The sequence below is a fragment of the Gopherus flavomarginatus genome, chromosome 9 (assembly GCF_025201925.1).
Source record: "Gopherus flavomarginatus isolate rGopFla2 chromosome 9, rGopFla2.mat.asm, whole genome shotgun sequence".
Lineage (NCBI taxonomy): Eukaryota > Metazoa > Chordata > Testudines > Testudinidae > Gopherus > Gopherus flavomarginatus.
This window is the reverse complement of record NC_066625.1, coordinates 59,805,407-59,822,434: the sequence shown is the minus strand read 5'-3', so window position 1 is coordinate 59,822,434 and position 17,028 is coordinate 59,805,407. Positions and strand designations below refer to the sequence as shown.

Sequence of the window (17,028 nt, the reverse complement as noted above, 5' to 3'; positions counted from 1 at the left end):
ATGGATTTATAATGGCAATAAGTTTCTCCGTCTTATTCTATATCCCTGTTTTAATGATTCCTAACATTGTTTGTTTTTGTTGCCACTGCACACTGCGTGGACGTCTTCAGAGAACTATCCACAATGACTCCAAGATCTGTTTCCTGATCAGTGGTAGCTAAATTAGCGGCCCCCCCCTCCGCCCCCATCGTATTGTATGTATAGTTGGGGTTATTTTTTCCAATGCGCATTACTTTACATTTATCCACATTAAACTTGGTTGTTCTGACATTTCAAAAAACACCTTAGAGCTCAAATACAAAAACATTATTGAAGTGTGTTTATAATTTCATAAACAGAACACTATTTGAGGTGATGCTGCCTTTTGTTATCAGTCAATTCACTATTTAATCATTTTCAGCTTTACTTACCTTCACAATGGAAAAAATAAACACCTTTTTATCCTAAATTCATCAACTAATTTAAGCCATATTTGAAAAGCAATATTTTGTTCTATCACATGGAGTTCTAAATTACAGAGGAGTTACATTAAATAACTTTATAGCAGGTAAATTACTAATAATTAACTGTTGAATTTTCAGTTCAAGTTCAAGATGGTAAAATCAAATATACCTAGACAGCTTAAGCTTTGTGAGCTGCACATCCATTTTATCAATGACTGGAGGGAGTAAGCAGCCTTCAGCAGATACCAGGCTAAACTTGTTTTGTACCCTGATCAAACCAAGATCTATTAAGACAGCATTATGGGACACCGAAGACTGAGGTATGATTATAACTGGTGCTTTCAGATGAATATCCACTGAAAGGCGAAAACTCCTCTGAGCCAGATCTTTCACGCTGGTAGCAGCCTTTTCTGCAGCTTGAACTGTAGCAGCACCCAGTGCCCTCTTTGCTGTTTGAAAGTTGTTCAGAAAGTTCTGTAACAAATATAAGGGGGTGGAAAGAAAAAAAAATTAAGACACAGTTCAGCTGCTCTCCTATTGTATAACTAATGATTAAAAGCAAATTTCTTATCTGTTAACTTTTTCCCATGGCAAGATAATGTGGGTTGACAGATCAGATAAGCCCTGTTATGTGTCAATCAGAAAGGAAGGTACCAATCAGAATTAAGCATTTTTTGCACTCATCTACACCTCCACCACCAATTCCCTACAAGGGCCGCTCTTCAGTTTGGTGACTTTTTGACATGTCTATTCATTTGGTTCTCTCTCCCTGGTAGCACTCTCTCTATTCGAGCCAGTGCCTAAACGGCGATTAACTACATCAATGTCACCTCATCATGGAAAAATACCACCAGTAAGATACTTGTTTCTCCAATAGTAAGAGTGCCACAGGTACAGATCAATTCACACAGATTAGTCCTTGCAATGTTCCTTCTTCTAAGATGGTGGCAACTGATATAGTGGAATTGTCTCTAAGCTTTAAGTTAATCATGAGTCTTTCATGTAATAAGCTGCATGAGAGCAAAATCAGAAGCTGCCAGAGACAGGTAATCCACAGGCCTCTACTTTTTCCTTGGAATCTGGAGCTGAGTAAAGCAAGAGTGGGACTTCCTCCTCTATTTGGTACAGTCTTGATAAGCTTAAGAGTTCTATGGGAATGAAATGACTGTCAGAGGATCTTAATTCAGCGATTTCAGAACTGTGGGAACTAAATCTCCTGATTATTGTGGAAAGCAGAAACTGTAATAGGAAGGAAACTGTTTTAGACTCTCTCTGACATTTCAAGGTTAGGTCCAGAACTCATACAACAAGAGTTTAGATCCCTTGAAAAAAAAGACAGGAAGTGCCTGAGTTTGTAGGGTGGGTCTCCTGTCCATAGACAGAGAGCGCTGAATACCAGGAAGGAGGATTCTAGGATACCAGCCCCTGGATGGATGGATTTCTGGGACTTAACTAAGTAAGTTGGTGGCCTGTATGTGCCTGGTCAAGTTCCTATGGACAAGTCTGGGTACTTTAAAAACTGAGGCAACCAGAGATCTAGCCAAGATAGCACCTCAGCCAGAAACACAAGTTGCATCTTCAAGCAAAGCAAGGAGTGAGCTGGGGAGCATGTCTGCTGAGAGGAGAGAAAAGGTGCAGCCTGGCACAAAATAAGTTACATTTTCACTAGCACCTCCCAGTCTTACTGGGAGAAGACAATCCAAACACCCCTTCTCCGTGCCATTTTCACGACAAGAAATCAATGCGTGGATAGACAGTGAATAATGTTAACATTAATACAGAAAATTTGAAAAATAGACACAGGCAACAATAGAGCACTTTGTAAAACTGAAAGCTAATTTTAAAATATTAAGCTATATGCTCTTTCCTCTAGTTTGCTTAACAAATCTAGTAAATGATGGCTTCTTCAGAGTCTTCCCAAAAGGAATATAAAAAAATTACTCAGAATTCTAATAATTTTAGATTTAATAATATCTGTGATTGATAGAGTGAGAACGTACGTGTGTTTAAGGTTTTACTAATGGAAGATACATGCATATGCTAGGGGATAATTCAGCAATAACCTTGTGCTTGACACATTTAATTGATATGTCACTCTCTTCTTCATCAGAATTGTTATTCCCTAATTTCCAGATTCAAAAAATAAATCTTTTCCCCTTAAGCATGCCCATACCAATATTCCACAATTTTATAAAAGTGTAGTTATTTTTCTTTAAACTCTTAATGTATTTTCACAGACACCTGAATGATTTGGACACCCAGGTCTCATTAGTTTTAAATGTAAATTGGGCATTCAAATAGTTTTAACATGAACTGGACATTCAGCTTTGAAGATCTCAGCCCAGACCAAAAGTACAGTGGTTTATTATCATCTCTAAAAGAATTTGTTTCCATTTTTTTGGGACATTCAGAATTAGAAGTAACACAAATTAACTAGTAAAAAGTCTTGTAAAAAGAATATATAAAAAAATAATGCTGTGCATTAGTTAAAATTGGAAAATAAATTGGAATATGAACTTTCCCCAGAGATCACTCAGACCGAGCATTCTGTGGATAAGAGAATGGGGCTATTGGACACTCCAGAACACTCATTCAGTAACAGTGTAAACAGCTTGTCCTGCTTAAACTGGCATTTTAACAATTTTCACCAGTGATTGAAAGGTTCCCCATTCTGCTATTTATCCAAATATAACACACCTATTTCTTTACCATGATTCACTCTTATGTGAGCAAACTGCCAGCCTTCATGAAGGGAATCAAAACTCATTAGGCTCAGGGCACAGCAACATTGCTCTTTTGCTCACAAGTCAGGTAAAGAAACCCAAGATGTGACTAAGATAAACAACATTCATTAACTGCATTTTAAAAAGTCATTTTTCAGCAAATAGTTCTGAAATATGGAGAACAGAGGTCCTAATGACAACTTTCTGGTACATCCCACTTAATCTGCATCCTGTATACTAGATAAAAACAATTAACTCATCAATTTTATGAAGAGCAGAAAAGCAAATAGAAATAAGTCTCATGAGCTGTAGGTTACGGTAGAGGTAATCAACTGCAAGAGAAGATTATCTCTAATAATGCTGGGTTTTGTATGATAAATGTAAGTGACTGTGTGATGCTGAGAGAGAAAACACAATGTTTCAATTCTGATTACTGCCATGTCTCATTTTTGTAAAAGGAGTTTCAAGCACTTGTAGATCAACTTTTTAAATTCAACATATATTAAAATTAAGAATTTATTCTACAAATTAATGCTTTTATCTAACCTTTGTCCTCCTAGTATGTATTTAAAACAGTCAATCTGTCCTTTTTGTAATGGCAACTGCAAGCTAGCAGTGGCTTTCATACAGAGGGAGGTATAACATGAACTGGTAATTCAGTATAATCAGCCATCTTACCAGAAGTGACATGAGGAATTTATGAAGATAAACTATCTGAATGCAGCCCACTTTCAGAGAGACAATGCCATCCACTTTGGACATATCAGTGTAAGCTTCTCCCTCAGTAGCATCTGGATACAGTGCCAGGTTGAAACTGAAGACTTCATCTCCTAGTATAGAGACAGCCTAGAGAAGACATAGGCACAGGATCCTCACATCACTATTCCCAGTTCTCAAGTAAATGCATAACAAAATTTTAATCTACTTTTCATATTACCCTTCTGAATGTTTATGAATAAAGTAGAAGTTAAATATGTAAACAGCAGACAAAGCATATACATTAGTCTAAAATGGGTACTCAAAAGATTCTATTTCAAGTTGAAAACAATTTGCACATCCATTTTTCAAGTATCAAATCTATCTGCTAGTTTGTATTCATAACCACAAAATATTTTTATTTTAAGCCCACCTGGAGGCAATTTAGATTTTTCAGCGATCGTCTCTAATGCAGTATATGCATGCAATAGTCTATAACTCATTTAACATTGAAGTCAAGCCAAGCTAGGGGTGTTCATTCGCAAAGTCTACTTAAAAACACTTCATACTCCAGTTAAAATTAAGGAGCCCTTTAAAATTATACAAAAATCAATATACAGGTACTGTATAAACATTTCTTACATCTGAAACTTCTCATTCTTAGAGCACAGACATTAATTTTAACTCTTCTGAAATTTTTTAAGAATTCCTTTATCATTTCAGACTTATTATCACAAAAATATTTTAAAACTAATCGTTAGATATTCACACAGCACTCCAATAATCCTATAATTTGTCCTAATTTCATCTTCCATCTTGGCATGAACATCAGTAAGAAACTGATTTGCATTCTAAGTCCAAGAGTAACTGGTTAAGTATCAAAAAGTTATGGAATAGTGACAACATACAGTCTGTGCACAGTATACCATTTTCCTCATTTATCCATGTATGCAGCACAGATATTTTGTGACTGATACCTGCAGACAAAATTTGATTCCCTAGGACTTGTTCTGCATTATAATCTTTTTTTCCAAAGTCTTCTGAATCTTCAGTACTGTTAAGAAGGCATTAAAAGCCCCACACTTCTGTCCAACTCGGAGCTGTGATGCTTTAATTTTTGCTCTTTATGGCATAAAATTAGGACTTACTTTTAAATTGTAATATCATGCGTGTGCAGTCAGAGTAAAAATCAGAATATATATTTGACTTTCCTTCATCAAATAAATCTGGTGCCTCTGGTCAGTTTTTTCCCCTCCCCTTTTTCTTTCCCTTTTTTAAAGGGGGAAAATGCAATCCACTATGACAATACAGCACTGCAGTTCAAAGTTTGGGGAGAAACAATTAGAATGTTCTATTATTCCACCATTTTAACCACACCTTTAAATGTCTTAATGTAACTCCATATGCAGTAAGACAAATTAGGCCTCTGGGAACTACATGCTCTTCTTCCTTGACAAGTTGCAAGTTACATGTTGCTGGATATTCATGTAATTTTCAATCTTGTAGGTAAAATATTAAGAACCAGCTCAATATCACTCCTATCTAAATGCTTATTTTACTTAAAGGAGTACAAACAGTAGTCAATTCAGCATAATGATCTGAAATGTAAAAATTCTGACAATTGCCACAGTAGGTGAAATAACTATAATTATGTTCAGTAGCAAGAAGGAAACTGGTAGCAAGACTGAGGAAACATACAATTATCCAGATTTTATAAAAATCCCAAACGCACGCCTTAAATCCATCTGTTGATTTGTGATAATGCTTTCCATTAGGTTAGCAAGGGGGAGGGATGTAAACTTTAAATAAGTTTTCATGTCAACTTACTTTCTGTGAAACTCAGTATTCTGAGCCACGAAGACTGGACATTATGTAATTGCCCAATTGTAACTCTGCAATTTCATTTTTATTGAAACCTGCAATATTCCCTGGCTATTCTGGTTCTTGGGACTCATGAATCATAACTGCTATTGTGCCAAATTGAAGTTTTTGTGATTCAAGATCAATACCACCTACAATTAGATTTCTGGAATCACCAATGCAGATCTGCAAACTTTCCCCACTGTAGACCTGCATGTAAAGCCTACTTGAAGGAGAGAATGCTACCCCACTGAATTACTTAACACATATTTGGGGCGGGGGTGAGAAGCATTACCAGTTGTTTCACTCTTCGCAGTTCCACCTAGATATTACACATCCCATCTTGTATATAGCATTGCTGTAGTCTTGCTGGTCCCAAGATGGACAGAGAAGATGGATGAGGTAATATCTTGTAAAAGTTGGTCCAATAAAAATTCACACCCACCTGGGGTCGCTAACATCTTATTTTGTTACAACTTAGCAAATCAGACATTTAAAGATATTTGGGTGAATTATTCTGTCACAAGTCGTTTATATACATAAAAGTAACCAAGGATCGAGTAAAATAGGAATACCCTATTATCATGCATTATACCTTTTTATGAACAGTCCTTGAATCAACATCTGTGACAATTATGTCTTTAAGACGGGCAAAGAGCACCGTGTGATATGGCTGAAGAAAGAGCGATGAATCGACACCTGCAAGAGAATGAGAGGTAAGTGCTACCCCAAGTTACCTAACAGCATTATTTGCTTCAGAAATATTTGTCTAGTAGTTTTATGTATGATAGTTAGTAAATTAATTCCTCTCAGAGCTCTGAAGAAGTTATTTTTACAACATAATGTATGCCATTAGCTATTTTTTGTTCCTATGTTGATTGCCAGTATTGAAGAGAAACATGCATCTATTTTTTGTCTTGCTACTGACACTAACAAAAATGTGTTTTATCCAGCAGCAGATAGAAATGTGCATGGTTTGCACTTCGGAATCAGATCCAATGCTGCCTGTTTTCAGTTATGTCCATGCAAACACAGATTGTACCACAAAGTTTAACTACAAGTCTAACAGCCAGCTACAGAGTCTCTAGCTTCATGCGCAAGCCTCCCTTGAAAGTCTATGGACAACGGTTCCTATTCGCCAAGAGAAGGTATCAACTCCATTCTGACTTACCACCACAACAATCCACCCACATCTGTGTTTAATGGAACTGCTTCCCCACGTCCCCTTCCTCATCTCCTGTCTGTATTTATGTGTTTGGATGCAGTGTGGTCTAGAGGAGAGCACTGTGTTGGGACTCAGGAGGCCTTTGTCCTAATCCTGCTAGGTCACCTCAAGCAAGTCACTGCCTGCCCTGTGCCTCAGTTTCCTTATCTTTAAATGAGAATAATGATGTTGACCTCTTTTGTAAAGTGCTTTGAGATCTATGGATGAAAAATGCTTTTTAAGAGCTGGTTAACACTTGAAGGAAGTGTTAATGTTACATCACATATAATGTCAGTTAAATTTGTTTTATTTACATATTATATAGTGGAAACATTTTACATCACATGTGAAGATTAAAAAATTAAAAGTTGGAGCACAGAGGGCTTCAGCATACATACTTGGGGCACCAGAAATAGATCCCAAAAAAGTGAAAGAACTCAAATTCACACCTTCATGGTAAGATTACTTTATAACCTGGTAAAAAGTAATCTAAGAAACTACCGCTAATTCACTAACAAGTCCAGTAATCACTTTCTTTACTAAAGAAGCCATTACCTTGTATCTTGATTTCAGCAATATTGTTCTTTTCATCACACACATTTAAGCAGAAGGCATCCAACTTGGCAAACAGCTTGAAGTTAATAAGGTCCTTACTCTTGGCAGTTTTGGTCACTACTAAGTAAAAACAAAGAATATCATAACTCCTTTTTTGTTTTTGTTTTTAATATACTTTGAAGCTCTTCGGCCTCTGTCAAGTAGAGGAAGGGAGTATCAAAATTAATCTTACAAGTGGAGGACCAGGGTTGACAGGACTAAATCCACTAAGATAAACCTTGTTATTTTTTTAAATTAATAACTCCTACCACTGCTGCCTCTGGTTCATCTTCGTTGCTGATACCATCAATGGCCATGCTAATCTTGACAGGGTTCCAGATGATCAATGAACAAATTAACCCATCTTAAACTGCTCAGATCTCATTTATAGGACATGTTTTAAATGCCAGCATTGCCCAGAGCTCTGTTGAAAGTAGCACACCCACTTTTGCTACCTCTGGTGTATCAACAATTTTAGAGAAATCAAGTATGGCTACATTAGGCTTAAATGTAGTCCTATGTTAATTAAACTTGTATATAAAACATCAACTATAAAATATGAGTTGTTATAGTGATTGACAAATATTTTCTAGTTATGAAAACCCATGAGCATTTTATCAATTTACATCTTCTATGTACAGGTGGCCTTATTTTCATGATTAATTTTATTGCTTAGATAAGAAAGGATTTTCTTAAAATTTGAGACTAAATATTTGTGTTGATTAATAAAAGTGCTGACTGACATAATTAAAAGTAATGCTCAACACTGAAGTTTAAATGCTGATAGTTTGTTAATTGTTTGTGCAGTAACTTTGTTACTGATCTGCAGAAGGAGCGAACCTATCACCCGTAAACAGATCATTAGCTTGATAAACTGCTTTAGACTGCTCTTCTGCCAGAGTAGCCCATTTCTTGGCCCATGTGACACTTGCCAAGTACATTTAATAGCTCTTGGGAAGCTGGCAGAGACTGTTGCCTCTGTCACTGTAATAACCTTAGTCCCAGATTTGGACCTTAGCGTCCAAAATATGGGGGTTAGCATGAAAACCTCCAAGCTTAGTTACCAGCTTGGATCTGGTACCTGCTGCCACCACCCAAAAAATTAGAGTGTTTTGGGGCACTCTGGTCCCTCTGAAAAACCTTCCCTGGGGACCCCAAGACCCAAATCCCTTGAGTCTCACAACAAAGGGAAATAATCCTTTTTCCCTTCCCCCCTCCAGGTGCTCCTGGAGAGATACACAGACACAAGCTCTGTGAATCCAAACAGAGTGACTCCCCCTCTCTGCTTCCAGTCCTGGAAACAAAAAGTACTTTCCTATTCCCCCAGAGGGAATGCAAAGTCAGGCTAGCAATCCAACACACAAATCTCCCCTTGATTTCTTCCTCCCACCAATTCCCTGGTGAGTACAGACTCAATTTCCCTGAAGTAAAGAAAAACTCCAACAGGTCTTAAAAGAAAGCTTTATATAAAAAGAAAGAAAAATAAGTACAAATGTTCTCTCTGTATTAGATGATACAACACAGGGTCAATTGCTTAAAAGAATATTGAATAAACAGCCTTATTCAAAAGAATACAAATCAAAGCACTCCAGCACTTATATTCATGCAAATACCAAAGAAAAGAAAACCATAGAACTTACTATCTGATCTCTTTGTCCTTACACTTAGAAACAGAAGACTAGAAAGTAGAGCTACTTCTCCAAAGCTCAGAGAAGGCAGGCAGACGGAAAACAAAGACACAGAGACACAATTCCCTCCACCCAAAGTTGAAAAAATCCGGTTTCCTGATTGGTCCTCTGGTCAGGTGCTTCAGGTGAAAGAGACATTAACCCTTAGCTATCTGTTTATGACAGTCACCAACTGTCTTTATATTCCTCCATCTTTTTTTGCTCCTATGTTCTAGAAGAACAGAGAATTTTCATTAGGCTGAAAAAAAGGAACACGCTACTTCCTCAGCAAGTCTCTTGTCAGGAAAGGTTTATTCTTGCATTTTCTAGCTCAGCACCAAGCTCTTAAGTTAATAACTACTTGCAGAAAGCAATGAGTGCCTCTTCTCTCTGTGTACTACCCTGAAACGAGGATTAAGATCCTGCCTTACTTTTTATTCCACAAGCAGAGAGAAAAAGTCATTGGCACACCCAAAGTTTCAGTGAGCCACATATGAAGCAAGCATATATAGGAATAAAAAGCCCAACTGAAGACAGAGGTGAGACACGTTCATTTTTTACCCCTTTTTCTTAAGTATTATGCCTGCCACACCTATCTTTAGATCACATCCATGCTCCTGCATCTTGATCCAACAAATTAAGCACATATTGAACTTTAAGTAAGCGAACAGTCTCCATTAGTTAAGCACTTGTTCTTAACTTGTTTGCTGGGTCAAGGCCAGAGTGCTTAGTATCTTGCATGACTGAACCTTACAGGCCATTAAGATTGGATACTGGAGTTTTCTAGCCAGGAGGCTCGGAAATTGAACAATATACATGTTTAGCTAATTACATGACAAAATGCTGAAGCTACTCCAAGACATTATACAAGGTTTTTGATTCTATCTCCCAAGAACAGCTGACACCAGGTAAACACTTTTCGGAAGCAACCTAATTGTGAAAGGAATGCAGGACTACATTATCAGAGCAGCAAAGCTAGAAGTAAAGTGGGCCTAAACCAATCGCCCCCACTTTTCTTTTCAAAGAAAAACCTGAATTTAAACTCTCACAAATGAAACTAGAAATATTCTTTTTGAAATTAATTTCTTTAGTAAACATATTCAAGTCTTCGTTCCTTGAACTTGAAGAACATTTATGGTGGGAAATATTTTACAAAAGATACTGGTTACTTCTAACTCATGTTTCCACTTAAAGATGAAAACCTTTGTTGGTTCTCCAATGCTTACAATGGAATAAGCTTCTTTTAAATACGCACATTTTGTATCTAAATGAATGCCTTCATTTAACAACTTCCTAATTTCATTGATATATGAATAGTCAGATGTTTTATGCCAATTATAGCAAGGTCATTTCAGGCTAAACTAATTACTTTAAAAAAAAAAACAACCAACAAACAAACAAAAAAAACCACTCATGAGGAGTCTGGGGGCACTTTAAAGACTAACAGATTTATTTGGGCATAAGCTTTCAAGGGTTAAAAAAAACAGAAGTAGGTTTTTTAACCTAGAAAAGCTTTTCCCAAATAAATCTGTTAGTCTTTAAAGTGCCACTGGACTCCTCATTGTTTCTGTGGATAAAGACTAACACGGTTACCCCTCTGGTACTTAAAAGACTACGTTTCTCTTGTTAATCACCAAGTGATTAAACCTTGTATTCCTGGAAAGAAGAGAGAGGTTGAACATTGGCAAACTGTGATACATACCACAGAAATTGTAATGTAAATAACCAGTTTATCATTTGTATTGTTTAATATTTTCTTTTCCTTACTTCAATAACAAAATAGCCATAGTTAACTGCCATTATTTTGCTTGGCCTTGATCATGGTGTCCCCTAAACTATGTAAAATAATTCCTGTGACTAAACAGTGGATACCTGCGAGTTGGCAGTGAAAGAAAATTAGTAAGAACTGGCTTACCATTTCTTGTTTCTGCAAACTAAATATTTTAATAATTTTTAAAACTAAATTAGTGTCTAACAATTTACATCTACTCTTTCAATCCAACATGACACACTGAACATTAGACTTGCCAAAAATATTAATATACCTTTCTTCACACTAGTATCTTTTTGCTGCTTTTCTCCTTGTGTTTGCAAGTGTCCTATGTCACCAGTACTTGGACTGCTTGATGGAATAACATCTGTTAGAAAATTGATAGTAGAGAGAAGGGCCTGTGTATGTAGCAGAAAATTTAATGACGAAAAGGACACCTGTTTAAAACAAAAGAATCCAAATCACAAAAAGTAAAACTACAGGTAACATTCATTTAGCGGATCACTTCCATGAGTAGACATGCTGAATGGATTGGGACTTAGGCTTGCAGGGTGACAATTATATGGGAAAATGACAGATATGTCATGACCAATAAATATTTGGCTTCATCTTCCCATAATACAAGAACAAGGTGACATGCAATTAAATTCAAAAGACATCAACTACTCGACTGGTTGTGGGTTTTTCTCCTTTTAGTTAACTCCAGTATATTCTTTCAGTAGTTTTTCCTGATCTGTTTTTTAGTTTGTATTTTCTAGTTCTCTTAAACTCTGTTGCCCTGAGAACTTACAGTCTGTTGGGGAAAATGCATAACACTAATTACCAGAATATGCAGAAAATACCTTCCCAGAAAGTTCTTCAGGGGAACACTTGCATTATTAAACTGTCTGTTCTCAGCCGGACAAAATAAAACGTTCAAGCAAGCTGCAGTTGAATGTTACCAAAAATCCCATGCTATACCTGAGGTATTAGCCAGGCTTATACCACACTGAAGTTGTCCCAAACACACAAAAAGACAGACAAGATGCAATAGATGTGGTTTAATTAGGCCATAACTTGATAAATTCATCTGGGAACCATCAACAGCAGCAGCATTTTCATGAAAATTATGCTGATGTACCCAAGCCTAGCTCTATTACTTTTCACTAACCTTGACAGTTTCATATTAAGGAATGTAAAGATTTAACACTAAATATGTACTAAAGAATTCAACTCAATATATAGAAGGATTCACAGAAATAATAAAAGTATCTTAATTGGGAACAAACAGAATTCATAGACCCCATGTAGAGCACTTTAATTGACCCATTTCAGTCTAATATCAGTTCCACTAACTGGCAGATACTTCAAAAGAAGGTGCCTTCATCCTCAAGGCACTCCTTACAGAAGTCACAGCTTATACCAGGGTAAAAGTTTCTTCCTGGCACCAACTGGCAATATGCCCCAAGGTAAGAAAACTGACTGCCTCTGTCATTTTTAATCTCAGGCACAGTTAATGGTGATTTTTTTTACCCCCTCTAAGGTTGTTTTAATCTCTTCTGACATTTCACCCAAACATCAGATATTGAGAGTACCACAAGTTAAATGTATGCTGTGTGTTTCCTTTTCATAAACTTAAATTTGTTCCTTTATAACTTTAATACTTCCTTGTTCTTGTTCTGAGGAGGAAAATGCATTAGTACAGAGCTTGCTCGCTCTCCCAACTGTTACAGTTATCTAGTCATTTTAAAACGTTTGATGCCTGAAGTAAGGCTTTTAAGTACATATTTCAGTTCATTGGCAGGGAATGGCTGAGACTTCTGATCCATATGCAACTTAACAGTTTCTAGGAGAACTGGGCTTCTTTGCACTGCCAGAGTGGCACAAAGGGACACTAAAACTGCCCCAAGCGGGCAACTGAGAATTTTCCTAGGTTGGGATAGCTGTTATAGCCATCTCCTATGAACCCTAAGGCGCAGGGATGTGTTGGGGGAAGGGCTGGAGTGGTATGGTGGCAATCTGGACTTCAAGGCCTTGTCTCCACTGGGGGAGGGAGGAAGGGGAGAAAGATGAAGGGTGTATGAGAAAGAGAGCAAGAGACACTCTGTTGGATCATATGAACTGGCACTATGAACTCCCTGAACATTAAATCTCACCAAATGAGGGTCAATCCATCCTGATCATCATATCCACTCATACTCCACACCACAACATAGCCATTATATGAACTTCATACCCTCATATCTCACTGTCTGTACTTTGACCCATCAACCTTTTACCTCCAGTCGGGGATATTACAGAGTATGTATTCCTTATGCCACCTGATCTTAAACTGAACTTCGCACCCCTTGATAATCTGTATGTTATTCCCTGATAACCAGAAACTTCCATGCTTAAACTCTGTACTGTTCACTTTTTTTTTTAAATCATCTTAATAAAAGTTTTTAACTCATTAACTCAAGTTAGCTAGTTAAAACCCTAGTGAAGACCAAGCAGCTGGTAGTTTTCACAACAATTTACAGGTCAAGATAAGACTATAGAGGAGCCTAGGCTTCAACTTGACCTGCTGAAACTACAAGTTGCCGTGTCATTACTAGCATTTTACCTTAAATTACCTAGCACGAGGTAAGAGCATACCACTTTACCTAGGGAAGTCAGGCTAACATTTCATTCTTCAGTGAATCTCAGCTTTGACTTGCAAGTACCTGCTAAGTAAAGAGGCTAATAGACACTTAAAAAAAAAAAAGATCACTTACTTGAAGAGTTTGTTCAGTGTTGTCAAAGCTTGACTGAAATTTTGGACCATTTTTGTCAGCCTAAAAGGGAAACGTTATAAAAGGTTAAAGATAGACAAATTGAATGAGTCATTGCATTGTATAGACTGCACTCACTTACACCCTGTGTACTAAATTTTTAACTTATTACTAGGCACACTTCACAGATCATTTTAATAAAATATTTATTATATAGTAAGCAAGTACCTTGATATATTCCACTTTCAAAAGGTCTAATCCAGGTCCATCTGAAGAGCTAATTAAGTGAAGCGGTTGTTTTTTATCTGTAACATACCAAATGAGAGCATATTGAGAATTCAGCTTTCGCAATATTGAAGCAGGTAGAGAAATGATTTTATGAAACTCTTCTCCTCTAACATCGTTTTCTATTTAACACTTCAAAATGTGATGCTGCCTGAAGCATTGTGCCAATAACCTAGAATTCACATTTACATTTTGAGCTGAATGTTGAGGCAGGCAATGACAAGTTAACACTGTCATTACACAGGCTTGTACATTTTCTTTTTGCTATATTTAAAATACTTACATTGAAGAATGAGAATATTAAAACATTTAAAGGGCTGTAATTTTCAAAAAAGGTAGGTGCCAAACTTGCATTAGAACTCCATGTGTGCTGGGAGACTCATGTTGATATGTGCCTCTGAAAAATGTTTCACAAAGCATTTGGTTAAAAAAAAAAAAAAAGAAGGAGTAGTGACAAATGGAATAGGCTCTGCTTCAATATCTCAATACTGAACCCTTTATCTATAATGTAGTAAAGACAGCAACATGGACAAAATTTACAGTGTACACCAAAATCATTAACGAACAAGTATCAGGAAGTTCTTCTTATAGGGCTTGAATTAGGCTAGCCTGCACTTGTGCACCCAGACTAACCAAAACAGCTAATTTATCAGTGTGCTCTGTCATTTGTCTGTTTTGTTTAAAGTTTTCTTTTCCTTAATAATAAAATAGCCATGGATAATAACTGTGATTATTTTACTTGGCTTCAATCATGGTGTCCCATAAGGTATGTAAAAGAACTGCTGGAGACTAAATAGTAGGAAACATAATGCCTGAGAATAGTCTCATGAATAACAAAGATTCCACCTTTTGATTTGGTTTTCCCTGATATAGGAAGAGGTAGGCTACCACTTCTTGTTTCTCTGGACCAAATTCAAATTAACCCCTTCCCACTCTACAACAGACACATTGCCACATATGTATTACTAACAAAGGTGACTTCATTTTCTAGTTGCTACTCATCTTCCTAAAAATTTGCATGCATGTCAAAGAGTAAGGGCCAGATTTTTAAAACTTGCTTTCCACCATTTTGCAGCTACGACTGAGATATCTAAAGTTACTCATTTACTAGATAAGCATAGAAAACCAGGTGGATGTCTTAATGGCATCGACTGTGCCGGCATGTAAATTCCATGTGGAGAACGGCACACAATTATTTGGGCCCACACAACTGCAGCCTCAGAAGAGAAGGGGCTCATTCTAAATATCAGACCTAACTATCATACTGTAGAACTTCTCTGAAAGGCTAAGTTAGACAGTCAAAACCCTGATACAAAAAGGTTTAATTATGAAGTCTACTGAGCAGAGACACTATTACTCATCCTCCATTTTGTTTTATTATTTTAATTACCTTGAATTTTGTGGAAATCCAAGCTGATTTTCTTTAAGTAAGATACAGCTGTTACGTCATATGTTCTGACTGTGGCTTCTGTTCCGAGCTGCATTACATTAAATACAAGTATTGCTTCCTCTATTTTCTGTTGCTTTGTGAGTTCTAAAACCACCTATATGAATAAGAATTACACAAATGTCAGTAATAGACTGGTATCAGATCATCTCTTTTCATATCTGATGTTCCATTTTTTATTAATCAGAAAGAGGAAAATGAAATTGCTGCTACCCTTACTGTTTTATTTTAACAACTAGCATTCTTGCACAAGAGTGTGAAACGCAAGGTGAGCTGTCAAGATCTGGACTACTTGAAGCATAATGCAAAGTGGAGGAAATATCTAATTCTTGGTGAACAAGTCTTTTCAGTAGAATTTTGCTATTACGAAGCAGAAGCAAGCTCCTAGAGTTGGTTCTTTGTTAATGACTCTCCCGACCTCTCAACTTCCTCCTTCTTATGTGGCATCACTATCAAATTAGTACATATGGAAGTTCGCTGAATTATGGTGCTAACGTAAATTTATTTTTTTCTGAAGTTTTACTTCAATGTTGTGCTGTTCATCAGACTCATGAGGGTGCACTTTGACATGTAAAGGATCATAGAATAACTGCTTTATAATGATCCTACAGATTAAGAGAGACTAATGCAATTTGAAGAAAGAAAAGTAAAACACATGCCTCTTTAATTTCAAACTTCAATTGAAGGTCTGTGAACTCTTCATTAATAGTCTCTTTTTTGCTTTTTAGTTCATGTCCTTCATGTAGAACCTTTTCAGTTAGTGAAAGAGAATTTTCAGCATCAAAATATTCATCAGACTCTAGGAAATAAAGACATTTAATATTTTTATGCTGTCTGTTGAACTGATAGCCCAATATAAAAACAAGCAAATATTCTCTTTGCAATGGCTAGTACCTTGGCGTACTGATTTGTTTGTCATTATCAATTCTGTATTTACGTGTGTTCGAGGCCTCTTCATGTAAGTATTTTCTAAATATGGTAATTACAAGTGCAAGGTGGTTGAGACAATCAGAGTCCAGATACCACAAGTTAACATCCCATTGAATGACTGATCTTAGATTAGGAAAGCCTTCTATAGCTTTCATAATGTAAATTAATGCATCTTCTGAACAAAAAAAGCTATTTTTTTTAAAAAGCACGCTTAGTGTCTTAAGATAGTATCAGCAAGATCTGCAAGGCCACCTTAAATTTTGCAATTCATTGTTATTTATCATCCACAGAACACTCATTTCACGATCAGAAACACCTAGCAAAGTTTTGTTGCTAAATAGAAAATAGTTTTTTTTAGTTTTAGAAATGGTTATAAATATTTTCTTACCTGACTCTACTCCTTCCAGCAATATTGATGTGTCAAGTAACCCTTTCCTTGCATCAGTAATCGTGGGGATAGCAAGTACCTAGAAAAAAATAGCGAAGTACAGAAACTGATCTAATATAACATATTATGACTTCAGAATGTTCGTGTATATTCTCATGAAAATCCACCCTGCTTCCCAAATAAAATTTGTGGATAAGACTCAAATTTTAATTTGAACTTTCAAGTCAAAATATGATAATACACTGCCTATTCAAATAAGACTAGTTGTGTGTGTTGAAGTGGACTTTG

General features: G+C 36.5%; 1 protein-coding gene across 5 annotated transcripts in view; it reads right to left on the bottom strand.

Moving 5' to 3' along the window:
• Window positions 1–17,028, bottom strand: part of VPS13C (vacuolar protein sorting 13 homolog C) — a 206,751-nt gene that overhangs the window by 113,708 nt on the left and 76,015 nt on the right. For 3 of the 5 annotated variants that reach the window (XM_050966954.1, XM_050966956.1, XM_050966957.1), the window contains 10 exons: window positions 16,741–16,819; window positions 16,082–16,221; window positions 15,366–15,519; window positions 13,919–13,995; window positions 13,694–13,753; window positions 11,233–11,395; window positions 7,482–7,601; window positions 6,318–6,421; window positions 3,845–4,012; window positions 613–917 (listed from right to left, as the gene is read on the bottom strand). In XM_050966954.1, the coding sequence (XP_050822911.1) occupies window positions 613–917; window positions 3,845–4,012; window positions 6,318–6,421; window positions 7,482–7,601; window positions 11,233–11,395; window positions 13,694–13,753; window positions 13,919–13,995; window positions 15,366–15,519; window positions 16,082–16,221; window positions 16,741–16,819 (1,370 nt within the window). The remainder of the gene's footprint in view (window positions 1–612; window positions 918–3,844; window positions 4,013–6,317; window positions 6,422–7,481; window positions 7,602–11,232; window positions 11,396–13,693; window positions 13,754–13,918; window positions 13,996–15,365; window positions 15,520–16,081; window positions 16,222–16,740; window positions 16,820–17,028) is intronic. The other 2 variants (XM_050966955.1, XM_050966958.1) reach the window with 1 other exon arrangement.